The sequence below is a fragment of the Pistacia vera genome, unplaced genomic scaffold (assembly GCF_008641045.1).
Source record: "Pistacia vera cultivar Batoury unplaced genomic scaffold, PisVer_v2 Contig197, whole genome shotgun sequence".
NCBI classification, from domain to species: domain Eukaryota; kingdom Viridiplantae; phylum Streptophyta; class Magnoliopsida; order Sapindales; family Anacardiaceae; genus Pistacia; species Pistacia vera.
Genome location: NW_022195998.1, coordinates 447,140 through 463,714, shown reverse-complemented (window position 1 = coordinate 463,714; position 16,575 = coordinate 447,140). Strand labels below are relative to the sequence as shown.

Here is a 16,575-nt window from a genome sequence, read left to right as displayed (position 1 = left end):
AGGGCAGAAAAGCAAGGCAAGTCTGAAGGCAGAAGCTTTAAAAGATAGGGGAGGCTCGTTCCACGAGCTGTTGCTCTTACTAGTGCCTTAGCTGGTGTTCCCCCTTTGCCTAGCGTTTTGGATGCCTTCCAGAAATACATTAAAACCCAAGGGTAAAAATAATTTTCTCTATACTTTCGAAATTTTGGGTTAACAAGCAAAATTTTCCAGTTAAGGAAACCTAATATCATCTCGGAAATATTTGCTCTCAAAAATTTATAATTATAAACTTTCAACAAATTATTTCAAGACAATATCTATCTACCGATTTTGTGCATTATTATAGGAATAAATAAAATAAAAGATTAATTGTTAAATCTTGATATCGTTTTACTTAAGGTGAATGTTAAAAATAATTTGAGTGCACGACTTCAATTAAAAATGAACCATTAACGGCAGTAGCACAACGCTTTATCTCTTCTACAGGTCGACGAATAAAAGCCTTGGTAGACTAATTAACCAAGTAAAAACTAGAAACCCATCATCTAGAGAAACAAAAATGGCAGGGAGATTCTCCGACCCACGTGGGTTACCCGCAGCTTCAACATTCTCCCAAGTGTATATTCAGAACAAAATGATGCATCTAAAAATCATAATCCAACTAAAATTTAACTCTCCAGCAAGGTTCCAAAAAATAAGAAGAAAAAGATCTTCAATGGTCAAAGTGCAATGATAAGTTCGTCCAATACATCCAACACTTTTTTCTTCCCTAATTAGCTTTAACTCAATTAAACCATAAAGCCATTGTAACATAAATAACATCAAAAATTAAAATAACCGAGTCGTCGTCGTCCATGGCTCTCAAATCCTGGAACTCCAAAAGCTGGTTTTGAATTCGGTGTCTTACCTAAGCCACGAGAGTGCTGGCCGTGGTTGATTCACTGCAGAAAAGAAGCAATTGATAAGTACAAAAAGGGAAACACAGATTTCACAAAATATTTTTATTAATTTGTGTAGGCATAATGATAGGTTTCAGACATTTAAAGAAGAACTCAAAACACAAATTTATTAAAAGATTATTACTGAGGAAAAAGTTTTTTATTGGTGAATACTTAGCTCATATCTACACACATTGCTATATTACTACAATAACTCTAATGACCTAATAATGATAGCATCAGACAACTTCTTTTTGGTCAATAACTTCACATGCATAATGCCTATAAATCATACAAGTTTGAGAGTCAAGGAGACTAAAAGCCTGAAATACTCACTATTTCCACACAGGTGGAAGCTTCTTTGTCTTCTTGTAGTAGCGAGCAAGTCGGTGAATCCTACTCTCAACCAAGATCAACCTAAACTTGGAATCTTTATCCTTCCTGTTCCTCTCCAAATGCTTCCGAATGGCAACTGCTTTCTTGATCAGATGGTACAAGTCCTCAGGAATTTCAGGGGCAAGCGCTAAACAAATATTGTAGATGAAGGGGAAAAAAAAGGCCAATAGTTCAGTTAACAATGCCTCTTACAAAACTAAGAGGAAACACTCTCTCATAAAATAACAAAAGCCTCAACAAGAAAGTACCATGGGCCTTAAGTATCCGCAAGATCTTGTTCCCAGTAACACTCTTCACCTGAGCAATCCCATGAGAATCACGAAGAATAACACCAATTTGGGATGGCGTCAGACCCTTCTTCGCAAACTTGCAAATGTTATCATCTACCTGCAACACGAAGAAGATAATTTCAATTCAAACAAGAAACTTGGGCTTATCAACATTAATGAGAAAAAGAAATCCAGCAGTTATAGTCATACTCAACGAGTAGACATGGCAATGTTCAATCTACAATACAAGAAAATTAAACCATAGCACTATGGATTCAAAAATGTAAAATATTATCATCCAAAGAAGTTTCAAAGAGTAATCTTCCCTAATGTTAAATATTCATCACGCCCAATACTTACCAAATGTTATCAAGTGGACCCCACAACTAAAGACTATACAAAAAAAATGGACTGCACACAAATATAAACTTCGTCTCACTGCAACACATGGAATAGAATAGAAAGCAAGGCCAAAACAATCACGAGTAGATTAAAAAACCAAACACTAACGTGTGAATTTGAACACTTAGGCCTTAGGCCTTGAATATAAAATAAGAAGATCTCCAAGTTGATTTGTAAAAACACATAGATCAACGGACTAAAAAGAGGACACAATTAAAAACTAGCACTATATCATAACTAAAACGCATAGCATTACCGAAGACTGAAGCAAATACTCGTCAACCAGACACAGTATTATCTAAGTAGGGGTTTTTTGTTTTACTTATAACCAGGGCTCGAGTTACTCACATCCCCAGAAGAGATCTTGAGCCAACTCGGCGAGGTCCTCTTGTACGGCAAAGCTGAAGACGAAATACCCTTACTGGAAAATAAAACAAAATAAATCAGATAACAAAAAGAAACAAAGAAGTCGACTGGTTATAAGTTAATTAGGCATCATATGGAACATTGTAAAATTTATTCCATGGGATGACAAATCAATTGAAGAACAAACCCTCGACTGTGCATACGACCCATGGTAGCGGATTATGGAGTTTCGCTGCCTCTCTACGTCACTACAAATGCTGCTCCTCTATTCACCCGCGGACCAAACAAACAAACCCTAGTAGGGTTTTTATTAACTTTTTTAATTGCACGGGAGTCCCTACTTTTTATTGTGTTTTTCGTTTTTATCCTATTCTTGGTCCAAGCTGCTAGGCCCAGCAATGTCTAATCCAATAGAATTTGATAAACATGTTCAGGCACCATTAGCTGATTTATGGCCCTAGGAGAGCTATAATTTTACTGGGCCCATCATAAACTCATTGCCTCATCAAACCATAGGCCCATTGAACTGAGTTAAGGCCCTGCCAAGCCTTGAAACATTTTATGGGGCACATTTTAGCATTCTACAGAAAACAGATCAACTGGTGAAACTTTGTGCAGACACGAAATAAATGTTAAGAGGGGTCCGCTCCACGGATAAAACAGTTTAAAGATGAGATTCAAAAAGAGCAATGATGAACCAAGAAAGCATTGTATATTTTCAAAATCAAAAGAAAAGCAAAAGAAGCACGAGTCCTTTCATAACTTCAATGTTTTATAATGGAATTCTTTTTCCCAAGGAACCGATTCAACTTTATGTTAAATGGTTTCCAATGAGATAAACATGCACCAAAGGAATTGAAGTGACTCGTGTCATGCCTAATCAAAGATAATATGACTATTAATATCATCAACATTATTATTTCCTTCAACTTAGGTGGTTGTATTATTGGTGCATGACTCCCAAGTACAGTCCAAATTAAACTCAAGAAAAGCAGAGGACTCGACTTAAAGAAAACAAAGTGACGGTGGCGATTTTTTTTTTTTTTTTTTACTGTTTTGCCGGTGAAAAGATGAGATGGATTGACTGGAAAAGCAGCACCTCTATTTCTAAATCGACCAAACTAATGGTAGGAAATTTCTTTTCATTTAGGGAGAACGACATTGTCCCACCTAAGGTTTGGTGGAACGAGATTTTTTCATCTTTTAAGTTTTAAAATGATACTTTTATTATATTTTTCGTTAATATTTTGTTACAAAGACGAAAATACTCTCAAATATTTTATTTCATTAGTTTTTTATTATTTTTTTAATTATTCAAAAAGTCAAATATTAAAAAGTCGAAAAAGAAAAAATAATTAATCTCACCTAAAAAGTTAAAAGTAATGTTATGCAATTGTTTAAAGTTAAATCACTTTAATATATTTTTATTTATAATGTTTTCAATATCTCATCACTATTATTTAATAATATACTAAATTTATAATATTTTTCACAATATAATGTTTTTCATTTTTACTAATTAACATAGAAAATCAATATTTTTAATTAATTAAATAAATAAAAGAAAAAAATATCTTTACATTTGAACTAATAAATAATTGAGTAAAGCCTTTGATTTAACTAAATTGTAATTTATAACAAACAAATTAATAAATAAATTATTTAAGGTTATTTTTATATTTTTAGTTAAATATTAATAAAACCTGATGAAAAAAAGTCATTTTGAAACTTGAGAGATGGGGAGGCGTTCGTTCTCCCTATCATTTATTATGAAAAGTTTTGACTTTATGAGTGAATTTATGTTTGTTTCTCTTGAAAATAGTTAACGGTAATAAAGGGAGGTTGATGCTGGGTTATTTGGAGAAGGGTGGCTCCTGTGGTGGAGATGGTGACGATAAAGAATAGAGAAGCCAATGTAGAAAAAGTTTCTAGATTTTCTCCATTTATCTAACTCCAAATCTGGGTCGTGGAAAAGACCTGGCACCAGGGGCGGATTCAACCCCTTTGTGGGTAGGCCTGAGCTTAGACCTGGCAAACGGGCGGGTGGATCCGCGGGTCAACGGTTACCCGTACCCAACGAGCGGGTATGGGTAACACATACTTCAACCTGTTAGAATCTAACCCATACCCGACCCGCCCGTGACTTTTGCGGATGGACCGACTACTATCCACGGTACCCGTGGACCCGCAAATTTGAATTTAAAAAAAAAAAAATTAAATAAAAATCTTTTCACTCAAACTCTCACTCTCAAACCCTAATCTAAACCAAAACTTATCACTATCAGTGAAAAAAAAAAACAAAAACGCAGCCGCTCATTCTCTCACACACAGGTCACAGCAGCTCCAGCCTCCACGACAGCTCATTCACGCACGACCATTCCTCTCACAGCAGCTTCAGCCACGACCACTCCTCTCACAGCAGCTCCACCTCCACTCCCTCACTTTCTCACTCTCACAGCAGCTCATTCACGCACGACCATTCCTCTCACAGTAGCTCTAGCCACGACCACTTCTCTCACAGCAGCTCCACCTCCACTCCCTCACTTTCTCACTCTCACAGCAGCTCCACGGCAGCTCATTCACGGCAGGCGGCAGCTCATTCTCTCACGGCAGCAAAACTCCTTCTCTCACGGCAGTAGCAGATCTCTTCTCTCACGACAGTAGCAACACAGCGGTAGGCGGTAGTAGGGCAGCAGTAGCACGGCGGCAGCAGCAACATGGTAGGTAAGGACGTAGGGTGTTTTTTAATAGATTTGTTATTAAACTTATAATTTTATAAAGCATGGAATCAATCAGCCAATCAGGGTGGAAGTTGTTATTAAATTAAAAAAAAAACACTCACACCAGCCAATTAGGATGTTGAAAATTGACAGCTTAAACGTGACGTGAGTAAGGCTTAAAAAGTTTTGTAAATAAATTTTTTATATTTACATATTTTAAAATAGTAATAAGATAATTCCTTTTATTCTTCTTTTGTAATTTAAAGAAATAAGGATGATTCACAATTTCACAGCATATACCATATTATAAGTTTTTTTTTTTTTTTTTTGATGAATTGTTATGAATTATGATTGGTTATACTTATTGGAGTTGAGAGGTGTTGATTGTTGACTTGGAAAAATCTAGTCATTTGGTAGGGCTGGTTTGCTTGTAAAATATATGGGAGTGTTTTTATTTTTTTTTGGACGAATTGTTATGAATTATGATTGGTTAATTAATTTAAATGTAAATACTTTGTTGTGTCCTTTAGATTGGCTTGGTATGGAGGAGTCTACAGATTTAGGAACAGGTCGTAATATAGCCGTAGGTCAACTCCCTTCTACTGGTAGTATTGTTTGTCCAAAAAGACGTAAAGTTTCAGATGTTTGGGGTCAATTTACAACATATACAGAAGATAATGGGGAGGTGAGGGTAAAGTGTATGATTCGTGGTCATATGCACATGGTAGTTCCAGTCATGGGACTAAGAATATGAGGCGTCATATGGAGGTTGTCCTAAACGTACCATTACTAGTAGTGTAGATCAAATGATGATGGATTGTGATACTAAATTGAGACGTATGAAGATTTCTCAAGAATTTTATCGTGAGAAGATGGCAATAGGAATCATAAAACATAACTAACAATAATCAATAGTGGAGAAAGAAGGAATTAGGGATGTCCACATGTATTTGAATCATGAAGTTAAGCATTATACTAGGAACACCGCTAAGGTAGATTGCTTAAAGATATATTACAGGGAGAAGGAAAAGATTAAGCTTGCTTTAGAGAGGGTTTCGGGTAGAATATGCTTAACTTCTGATATTTGGAGTTCTTGTACTACTGATGGGTATATTTCTTTAACGGCTCACTATGTTGATGAGAACTGGGAGTTACAAAGTAGAATTCTGAATTTTTGCCATATTCCTTCTCCACACTTAAGGGCTCTTTTGTCAGACATAGCATATGATTTCTTAAAAGATTGGGGGATTGAAAAGAAAATCTTATCTCTTACATTAGACAATGCAAGTAACAATGATAAAATGGAAGACATTTTAAGGAGTCAACTTTGTGTGCAAAATGTTTTATTATGTGATGGTTCTTTTTTTCATGTGCGATGTTGTGCACATATCTTGAATCTCATAGTCCAAGAAGGATTAAAGGTGAGTAGAGTGACTTTGCATAAAATTCATGAAAGTGTAAAATATGTTAAAGGAAGTGAGGCTAAAAGAATCAAGTTTGGAGAACTTGTTCAAAAAATTGGTGTGACAAGCTCAAAAAGATTGCGAATGGATGCTCCCACGAGATGGATTTCCACTTATTTAATGCTTGAAAGTGCATTAATATACCGTCGTGTGTTTGTTCATTTGGCACTGATAGATCCCAATTATAAAAGTTGTCCTTCAGATGAAAAATGGGATAGGGGGGTGAGGATTTGCAAGTTCTTGCAACCATTTTATGAGATCACTACTCTTTTTTTGGGTTCCCAATACCCAACAGTAAACTTATATCTCAGAAATGTGTGGAGAATTCAAATGTGTTTATACGAAGAGATGGAAAATGAGGATGAAGTTCTTAGTACCATGGCAAGTCAAATGAAAGGAAAATTTGACAAATATTGGGATTCTTACACTGTTGTGTTAGCAATTGCAACAATTCTGGACCCACGTTTCAAGTTTGAGTTTGTTGAGTTTTGTTACAAAAAAGTTGATGGCCCAGTAGTTGCAACAAGAAAGTTGGAGTTGGTCAAGCAAGAGTTGTATAGGTTTTTTGCTGCTTATGAAGGTCTAAGTGGCAATGAGGTTCAGGTTCCCAGCGATCCTTGTGTGCAAGTTAGTGATCCTAATATCATTGGAGATGATATTTGTGTAAGTCAATACTCCCTAAATATTTTTATATTCTTGTTATTAATAAGGTTTTTTTTATTTTATATTCTTGTAATTTTGTATTTAAATGGTGCAGAAATTTGACTACTATAAGAGTGACTTTAATGCTACTAAGAAGTCCGAATTGGATACTTATTTGTGAGAGGCAAGATTTGATCGTATCAAATTTTGCAATTTGGATATCCTGGACCATTGGAAGAAAAATAGTGATCGATACCCGATACTTTCGATGATGGCCCGTGATGTGATGAGTATACCAATAACGACTGTTGCTTCGGAATCCAGTTTCAGTATTGGTAGCAAAGTGCTCAGTAAATATCGAAGTTCACTTTTACCGGAGAATGCAGAGTCTTTGATATGCACCAAGACATGGATTTCTGGATATGAAGTTAAAGGTAACATTTTAACTTATATTTCCCATGTTTTAATATTTTTGTTTGTTAATATATTATGATAGTTAACTTATATTTTGTTAATTGTAGAAGATGAAATTGATGATGTTCAGTTGCTTGTGCCATTAAGTCAAGTGCCGGGGAAGGAGATTGCATAATCAAGGGCGACTTTGTTTGTTTAGTGTGTTTGGTACTTTGGTTAAACAATTATATATGTTTAATTGTTTAGTGTTTACTATGTTATGTATGTTGAATGTTAAACAATTTTATATGTTTAGTTGTTTATTAATTAGTAATTGTTATGTATGTTTAGTGTTTATTATTTCTATTATCTATATGGTGGAGTTTGATATAAATATGAAAAATATTAATATTGAATTAATAATGTTTCGTGAAATCTAATCAAATTTAATTTAATCATCAATTTATTTAATATAATAAGTTAATAACTAATAAGTTTAATAAATGAATTTTATATCAAGTTTTTAAATTAATATAATTTAGTATGCAATTTGAAATTTTGAATTTAAAAAAACAGTAAAAAATAAGAAGAATATAAAAGGACGCTGCCATTTTCACGGGTGACCCGTGCCCAGACGGGTGGGTACGGATCATGAAAATGTCAACCCGTGAGAATTTTCCACCCGCGACCCGTTCCACCCGCGACTCGTTGCTACCCGGACCATACCCGCCCAACCCATTCGTTGGCCAGGTCTCGGCCTACCCTCATATTTGAAAAAAAATTTATTAAATACAGGCTATAAAAAATTGTTAATTAACATATATACCTAGACGCACCTTCAAATTTTTAAAAAATAAGAATTATTATACATACTGTATATCTAGGTCTACAAAAAAACTTGTTATTAATATATATATATTCCAAACCCACATCATATTAAAAGTTTAAAATTCTCTCCAATGTTTTCCTACATAGCTTTACTTGTTTTTTTTATGATTTTATACGCAAATTCTTTACGCTCTCTTTCTCTTTCTCATGTTATTCTCTCTTAAAATTTTGAAAGAGTGAAATTGTTAAATTTTCACTACTCAAATTGTCATAATTAGCTCCGTTTTTTGTTTTATAGATTTTAAGTATGTGTATTGTTAATTTCAATTTAGTTTATTTAAAGATTAAATCATTTTTTTTCTTTTTGAGAGAAAAAGATATTAATCTTGTGAGTTTATTTTGTATTTCTTGTTTAAGAATGAACATGCTTTCTCAAATTAAAACCTTAATTATATTTTAAAGGACGTTATTCTTTATTCTTCACCCACCACTTTCCTATATTTTAAACGTCACCGTTCATTTATTCAAAATTATTAAAGAAATTTGAGTTACTATTTATGTTTATACTGACAGAATTTCTCCTCTTTTATTAATTCATATTAAAAGTCAACGTAACGTTGACTTGATTTAAGTTTTGGTTGACTTTAGCTTAATTAGGCTAAGTTTGACCAATACTATAAAAATTTATATTATTATATTTAAAAGCCAAAAATAAAAATATTAAAAGAAGGTTTTGTGTAAGGTTTACTCAACACTTTTACTTAAAATTTTATTTTTCATTGATTTATTCATGTAAGAAAATATTACGTTAATTAATATTTTTTTCTCTCATATTCTTAATATTATATTATTTTTTATTAAAATATGATAATTTTTTAAATTTTTATTAATTATTTAACAAATAATGACCTAACTGCGGAGACCCCCTCCACAAAAATCGTCGATCCGTCACTGTCGGCATCCCATTTGAAGGGCCGATGGAATTATCAATAAAGTGTTGGAATTTATTATAAATGTCAGAGAAAGGTCATTTTAAAAAAAGACTGTAAAAGCTGAAAAGATGGGAGAGAGAAATTATGTTATACTAGAAATGAGCAATCCAGCTGGAATATTGTGAGACTGTACTGTAGCTTTCTCAATGACAAAAGGTTAGGAAAGATAGCCCATCATCTTATACCAAGAATTTGAATGATTCTACCTTACTATTTTGGCTGTGAGATGAGAGTTAAAATTAAATTTGGAAACTACTTAACCAAAAATAAAACAGTAAATAAAAGAGAAACCACCCACAAAATCTCTGCATTATTAGTAGTTTAAAGGATGAGTTGTTCAACAAAATCCAGCCAGGATATAAAAGGACAGTCACATAAAGAGTTAGATTATAATGATTAATCAGTGGCGTCCGTTCCATTGGATTACTCAAAGATTCAAGGGCTACTTAGTAGTTACCTATAAGCATGTCATGTCAAGCCCAGGCGGCCAGCAACTAAAAACTAATCAAATCCTGCTTAATTATATTTTAATGCCTCTTTTTAAGCACTACATATTTACGTTGATTAAAAAATATATCATGGCAGGCCTGGTAGTTTAACAGTTTCCTAATTATTAATCATTAAAATTGATAAAAGGGTGTTCACATGCAGGTTTACAGATGGAAGTAGGGTAACCATACTGGCACTTAAAAGTTAAAATATAGTGACTGATTTGTTTTTATTCTGATAAAAGTCTTAGTCCACAGTTAATTAAAGAAGAATGTATAGTGACTGAAGGCCATGGCTGAATCTGACTGGTACAAGCCATCCATGCAACTACAAAATTCAATTCTCCATGATTTCCATGAAACAGAGGTATGCAAAAGACCGCCATTATCTCCTGGAAAGAAAGGACTTTACGTTATTTAATTTCTTCTGAAAATGACCGTCTCCTAATTTTTTTTTATTTTTTTCTACGACAGGAAAACCTAACCTTTTTTTATTATTATTTTTCGGGAGAACGACATTTTCCCACCCAAGGTTTGAAAAAACAACCTTTCCATCCTTCAAGTTTCAAAATGACACTTTCTCACTCTTTATTAGGTTCAATTATATTTTCCATTAATATTTTATTGAAAAGATAACAATATCTTAATATCTAACTTTTAAATTTTTTATTATTTTTAATTACTAAAAAGTAAAAAAAAAAATAATTAACCCCACCTCAAAAGTTAAATAATGTATGAATTTTAAAGTCAAATTTTTTAATATTTATTTATAATATCATAGGGTGCGTTTGGCTCCCTATTTTTATCCATATTCCCAATCCTATTCTCCAATAATGTTTGGCACACTATTCCAGAATATTATCCTATTTTTTTAATTACTTTTAGACCTCTAAGGTTATAATTTCACTAAATGCCCCTGAATTTTTTTTTAAAATACAAAAAACCCCATCAACCAACTTGTCAGATTCTGGCAACCACCGCCGGTGATAGCCGAAATCTGTACAACGGCCTAAATTCCAACCATAAATGGCCAGAATTACACCGATCTGGCCGTCAGCGACGCCAAAGAAATGGCCGTCGTTGACGAAAACGACGACCACATCGACCCAAAGATGGCCGTCGTTTTGGCCTTTCCGGCCATCGACGACCATAACAGGTCAGATCTGGCCTTTTCCGCCAAATCCATGGTGGATCTGGCCGAAAAGGCCATAATGATGCGTTACGGCACAGATCTGATCGGTCTATGCCGTAACGAAATTTTCCGGCCAGATTCCGGCGGTGGCGGCCGGAATCTGACACTGCAGGTGGTGGGGGTGTTTTTGTCATTTTATATAGTAGGGTCTTTAATTAAATTAGTAAACCTAAGGGCTTTTTCATAAATTTTTTAAATTTACCTCGTAATACTCCCCTATCCAACAATCCAATACTATCCTCAAAATCCTATCCAAAATACTACACCAAACGCACCCTAAATATCTCATCACTATTATTCAATAATCTACTAAATTTTTAATGTTTTTCTTTTTTATTAATTAACATAAAAAATCAATATTCCTAATTAATTAAATAAACAAAAGAAAAAAAGATATATTTACACTTGAACTAATAAATAATTAACCAAAGATTTTGACTTAATTAAATTTTAATTTATAATAAACTAATTAAGAAATAAACTATTTAAAGATATTTTCATATTTTCAATCAAATATTAACAAAAAATATTAATAGAATCTAACTAAGGGTGGAAAAGTGTCATTTTAAAACTTGATGGGTGGAAAAGTTAGTTTCGCCAAACCTTGGGTGGGAAAATGTTGTTCTCCCTTATTTTTCAAATAGAGTTCAAATTCGAAATGATACCCTGTGATTCTGTAACGTACTGTTTATTTTTGGCATTATTGATTTTCTTTAAAATAAAAATATACTGAAAAACCTGCCGTCAGCCCCATTGTCCAGTGAAGACTCATCAAGTCATCATCACATGTTCACACCCACGCTTTTTATTCACTGAAGCGGGACCCCCCCATTTTGTAAGAGTAATGAATCACTGTTAAATCATGGGAAGATGGGACCCATCCGTTTTCGAAAAAAAATAAAAAAAATACATGTTCGAATTAATGTATATCTCCGTAAAATTTTCACTGAAGAGAAGGGGAGAGAGAGAGAGAGAGAAAGAGAGGGTACTTTTACCAGTGCATGACAATGCACAGTTACCACTGAAGTTATATTTTACTTACTTACACACCAACTCTCTCGCAGTTCAATCTTCAACATCAAATCTCAACTAAAAATCCAAACACCTTTCCCACAGTCTCTTAGTTTTTCCTCAACTTTCCCACAAGCCAAACATGCATTTTATCCTCTTCCTCTCTCTCTTACTCTTCCTCACTCAAGCCTTCTCTTCTGCACCTACAGAACTCGATCTTCTCATGCAAATCAAAGACTCTTTAGACCCACAAAACCAGTTCTTGACTTCATGGGCACCTAAAGGTGACCCATGTAGCAGTGACTCATTCGATGGTGTGGCGTGTGATGAGAATGGGCACGTCGCTAATATATCTCTTCAGGGAAGGGGTCTTTCCGGCAAGATACCGCCAGCTATAGGTGGGCTCAAGAGCTTGACCGGGTTGTACCTACACTTTAATGCATTGTATGGGGAGATTCCAAAGGAGATTGCTGGCTTGAGTGAGCTTAGTGACTTGTACCTTAATGTAAATAATCTCTCTGGAGAGATTCCTCCTCAGATTGGAGACATCACTAGTCTTCAAGGTTGGTTATTTATTTCACTGGTTATTTCTTTTGTTATAGGTCGGTGAGGAGTTTTAACGGCTGGCATTGAAGTCAGGAGCTCATAGTCATAATAAATCATTACAGTTTCAATTTTTTTTTTTTAAATTATTTCGGCCGATTTTTCTTTTACAAATTCTTACACCTCTGGTCTATTTGTTTTCGGTTGAACTCAANATGCACAGTTACCACTGAAGTTATATTTTACTTACTTACACACCAACTCTCTCGCAGTTCAATCTTCAACATCAAATCTCAACTAAAAATCCAAACACCTTTCCCACAGTCTCTCAGTTTTTCCTCAACTTTCCCACAAGCCAAACATGCATTTTATCCTCTTCTTCTCTCTCTTACTCTCCCTCACTCAAGCCTTGTCTTCTGCACCTACAGAACTCGATCTTCTCATGCAAATCAAAGACTCTTTAGACCCACAAAACCAGTTCTTGACTTCATGGACACCTAAAGGTGACCCATGTAGCAGTGACTCATTCGATGGTGTGGCGTGTGATGAGAATGGCCACGTCGCTAACATATCTCTTCAGGGAAGGGGTCTTTCCGGCAAGATACCGCCAGCTATAGGTGGGCTCAAGAGCTTGACCGGGTTGTACCTACACTTTAATGCATTGTATGGGGAGATTCCAAAGGAGATTGCTGGCTTGAGTGAGCTTAGTGACTTGTACCTTAATGTAAATAATCTCTCTGGAGAGATTCCTCCTCAGATTGGAGACATCACTAGTCTTCAAGGTTGGTTATTTATTTTACTGGTTATTTCTTTTGTTATAGGTCGGTGAGGAGTTTTAACGGCTGGCATTGAAGTCAGGAGCTCATAGTCATAATAAATCATTACAGTTCAATTTTTTTTTTTTTTTTTTAAAATTATTTCGGCCGATTTTTCTTTTACAAATTGTTACACCTCTGGTCTATTTGTTTTCGGTTGAACTCAAGCACCTAAGGTTGAACTGAGCGAAGTAAAAGTTCTGACTTTTCATTATTTATTTTATCTGGTTTTACGCAATGAGATGGTCATTTTTGAACTCAGAAATTAAAATTTTGGGTAAGTGGAGTGAAAAGTTTCAATCTTTAGTAGCAACTTGTCTCTTTCGTTCTCATTGACTAGTGAAAAATGATTAGAGTTAGCTCGTTAATTGCTGCAAACTCGATTATTCATCATTTTAATTTCTTTCATAATAGCTGAAAGTGAAGGTGAAAGTGTACTCCTTTTCTTTTAACTTTTTAGTTTGTTTATAACTGGGAAAAAGAGAGCCTCCATGATGACTTGAATATTTTGGAGATGAAAAGAAAAAAAAACACAAACTTTCCTTCTTACAGATTTTTCTTAAAACAATTTTGTATGCGAAAAAGAAAAAAGAAAAGAGTCCGTGGGACTATGCAGTTTTGTTTCTAAACTTTCTCGGTTTGCTCAAGCTGGTCATTTAGCTCGAAGTTTCAGCAACACATTGTTTAGCTTTCAAGTTTATTGATGTAACTGAATGGTGACTTCGTTTTATTCACAGTTCTACAACTATGTTACAACAAGTTGAGTGGGAGCATACCAACGCAGTTGGGATCTCTGAATAGGCTTAGCGTTCTCGCTTTGCAATATAATCAATTAACTGGTGCAATTCCTGCAAGCTTGGGAGATTTGGGGATGTTGACGAGGTTGGATTTGAGCTTCAATAGCCTCTTTGGTTCAGTTCCAGTGAAATTAGCCAATGCTCCTAAGCTTCAAGTTCTAGACATCCGAAACAATTCTCTGTCTGGCAATGTACCACCAGGTAATATGGTCTTTCAACTTTCCCTATATAATATGTGCTTTACGAGCCTTATAGTTTTCATTTGTTGATGAAAATTTATGAAATAGAAAGGTATTAATTAACTAGATTTTTGTTTGTTGCGAATGACAATGAAGATCTGAAGAGACTCAACAGAGGATTCCAATATCAAAACAACGCAGAACTCTGTGGGGTTGGCTTTTCTGACTTAAAAAATTGCACAGCAACTGATCTCTCAAATCCTAATAGACCTGAACCGTTCAAAACTAGTGGTGTTCCTAAAAAGGATATCCCAGAGTCAGCCAATTTACCATCTAATTGTGGGCAAACGCGTTGCTCAAGACCGTCAAAAAGCTCACATACTGGTATCATTTTGGGGGTAATTGGAGTGTTTATTGCATTGACTGTTGGTGGACTTTTTACATTCTCATGGTACCGTCGCCGAAAACAGAAAATTGGAAGTGCCTTTGATACTTCTGATGGTCGTCTTAGTACTGACCAGGCAAAGGAGGTTTGCAGGAGAAGTGCCTCTCCTCTTATCAGTCTTGAGTATTCAAATGGGTGGGATCCATTGGCCAAAGGTCAGAGTGGAAATGGGTTTTCTCAGGAAGTTCTTGAGAGTTTCATGTATAATTTAGAAGACGTGGAGCGTGCAACTCAATGTTTCTCGGAGATGAATTTGTTGGGAAAGAGTAATTTCTCTGCAGTCTACAAGGGTATCCTGAGAGATGGTTCAGTTGTAGTTGTGAAGTGCATTGCCAAGACAAGTTGCAAGACTGATGAAGCTGAGTTTTTGAAGGGTTTGAAGATACTGGCATCCCTGAAACATGAAAATCTTGTAAGGTTGAGAGGAATTTGCTGTTCGCAAGGCAGAGGTGAATGCTTTCTCATCTATGATTTTGTGCCCAATGGAAGTCTGTTGCAGTATCTTGATGTGAAGCAGGGCAGTGATAAGGTTCTTGAATGGTCAACCAGAATTTCAATCATACATGGAATTGCCAAAGGTCAGTTTATTTGTTTTTTGATTCCCTATTGTTTTTATCTTGCTTTCTGCCAATAAGAATAGTAATCATTCGCCTTTTAAGATTCTAAGCGATTGATCCATGCTTCTGTGTTGAGGCACAACCTTAATTATCAGAAATTGAAGGAATGAACCAATGTAGTTTAGAGGGATTACTTGCATTGTATACTGAAGTTTCATGTCTTTCTTACCAGGCATTGGCTATTTACATGGAAAAAGAACTGGTCTAGTTCACCAGAATTTATCGGCCGAGAAAGTGCTCATTGATAGACAATATAAACCCTTGCTTTCCGACTCTGGCCTGCATAAATTACTTGCTGATGATATTGTTTTCTCCATGCTCAAAGCCAGTGCCGCCATGGGATACCTGGCTCCCGAATACACCAACACTGGGCGATTCACAGAAAAGAGAGATATATATGCATTTGGTATGATTGTATTTCAAATTCTCAGTGGGAAACGTAAAATCAGTCAGCTGGCTCGTTTTGCTCCAGAGTCATCCAAAATTGAAGAATTTATCGACAAAAATCTTGAGGGGAAGTTTTCAGAACCTGAGGCATCTAAACTCGCAAGTATTGCTCTACTTTGCACTCACGAGTCTCCAAGCCACAGGCCGTCCATAGAAAACGTGATGCAAGAACTGAATGGATTTATTAGTATTTCCTAACTTGTTTTGCCTCAATTTTCCCGCTGACAAGAGGCCAGACTGTCTATTACTAACTGCATGCAAAAGTTTGTGTCTCTTAGTGCCTGTGTAACTGCTCTGCCCTTGCTTGTGGACTAGAGTTGTGAATGTTGCTTATTAGTGTATTGTAATTTGTGGTCCGCGGGCCTAGATTGTTATCTTCGCCCTTTAATTGTACTAATTAATGTTCAGCCAAATGTATCAAGTATTCAAGTTGGTTTCTTTCCAGAGTGGCTCTATTCAAATTTATTTCAATGGGTTTATGGGGTTTGAAAGAGTGAACTGATATTCCCACCCAAGGTTTAGTTAAATCCTAAGTTAATACTCCTGGTTTCATTTATTCCAAATACCCATCCTTAAATTAACACAGTTAATGATTATTGGGTTCTGACGATGCTGTTACCAAATTGCCCTTCACCCCATTCCAAACCACCACG

General features: G+C 35.2%; 2 protein-coding genes across 3 annotated transcripts; one reads left to right on the top strand and one right to left on the bottom strand.

Moving 5' to 3' along the window:
- Nucleotides 1-627: 627 nt before the first annotated feature.
- Nucleotides 628-2,681, bottom strand: LOC116128158 (40S ribosomal protein S13-like). The gene is made up of 5 exons (XM_031413848.1): nucleotides 2,538-2,681; nucleotides 2,333-2,405; nucleotides 1,562-1,700; nucleotides 1,254-1,440; nucleotides 628-920 (listed from the first exon to the last, which is right to left on the bottom strand). Exons 1-5 carry the CDS (start codon nucleotides 2,558-2,560, stop codon nucleotides 887-889), a joined length of 456 nt encoding a protein of 151 aa, XP_031269708.1. The 5' UTR covers nucleotides 2,561-2,681; the 3' UTR covers nucleotides 628-886.
- A 9,415-nt stretch (nucleotides 2,682-12,096) lies between these two features.
- LOC116128067 (probable LRR receptor-like serine/threonine-protein kinase At4g36180) lies at nucleotides 12,097-16,292 on the top strand. 2 transcript variants are annotated; one of them, XM_031413737.1, is made up of 4 exons: nucleotides 12,097-12,642; nucleotides 14,175-14,435; nucleotides 14,570-15,436; nucleotides 15,648-16,292. In XM_031413737.1, exons 1-4 carry the CDS (start codon nucleotides 12,222-12,224, stop codon nucleotides 16,118-16,120), a joined length of 2,022 nt encoding a protein of 673 aa, XP_031269597.1. In that variant the 5' UTR covers nucleotides 12,097-12,221; the 3' UTR covers nucleotides 16,121-16,292. The 2 variants fall into 2 exon arrangements, with proteins under 2 accessions (XP_031269597.1, XP_031269598.1); XM_031413738.1 differs by lacking the exon at nucleotides 12,097-12,642 and adding an exon at nucleotides 13,053-13,404.
- Nucleotides 16,293-16,575: the final 283 nt, after the last annotated feature.

What these genes read in the sequence shown, in the direction of transcription:
- LOC116128158 (XM_031413848.1), bottom strand. Translation starts at nt 2,560, where the DNA reads ATGGGTCGTATGCACAGTCGAGG. An exon ending in GGTCGTATGCACAGTCGAGG is followed by an intron (nt 2,406 to 2,537) that starts GTTTGTTCTTCA and finishes TTTATTTTCCAG; the next exon opens with TAAGGGTATTTCGTCTTCAG. An exon ending in GCGGATACTTAAGGCCCATG is followed by an intron (nt 1,441 to 1,561) that starts GTACTTTCTTGT and finishes ATATTTGTTTAG; the next exon opens with CGCTTGCCCCTGAAATTCCT.
- LOC116128067 (XM_031413737.1), top strand. Translation starts at nt 12,222, where the DNA reads ATGCATTTTATCCTCTTCCTCTCTCTCTTACTCTTCCTCACTCAAGCC. An exon ending in AGACATCACTAGTCTTCAAG is followed by an intron (nt 12,643 to 14,174) that starts GTTGGTTATTTA and finishes TTTTATTCACAG; the next exon opens with TTCTACAACTATGTTACAAC. An exon ending in CATACATGGAATTGCCAAAG is followed by an intron (nt 15,437 to 15,647) that starts GTCAGTTTATTT and finishes CTTTCTTACCAG; the next exon opens with GCATTGGCTATTTACATGGA.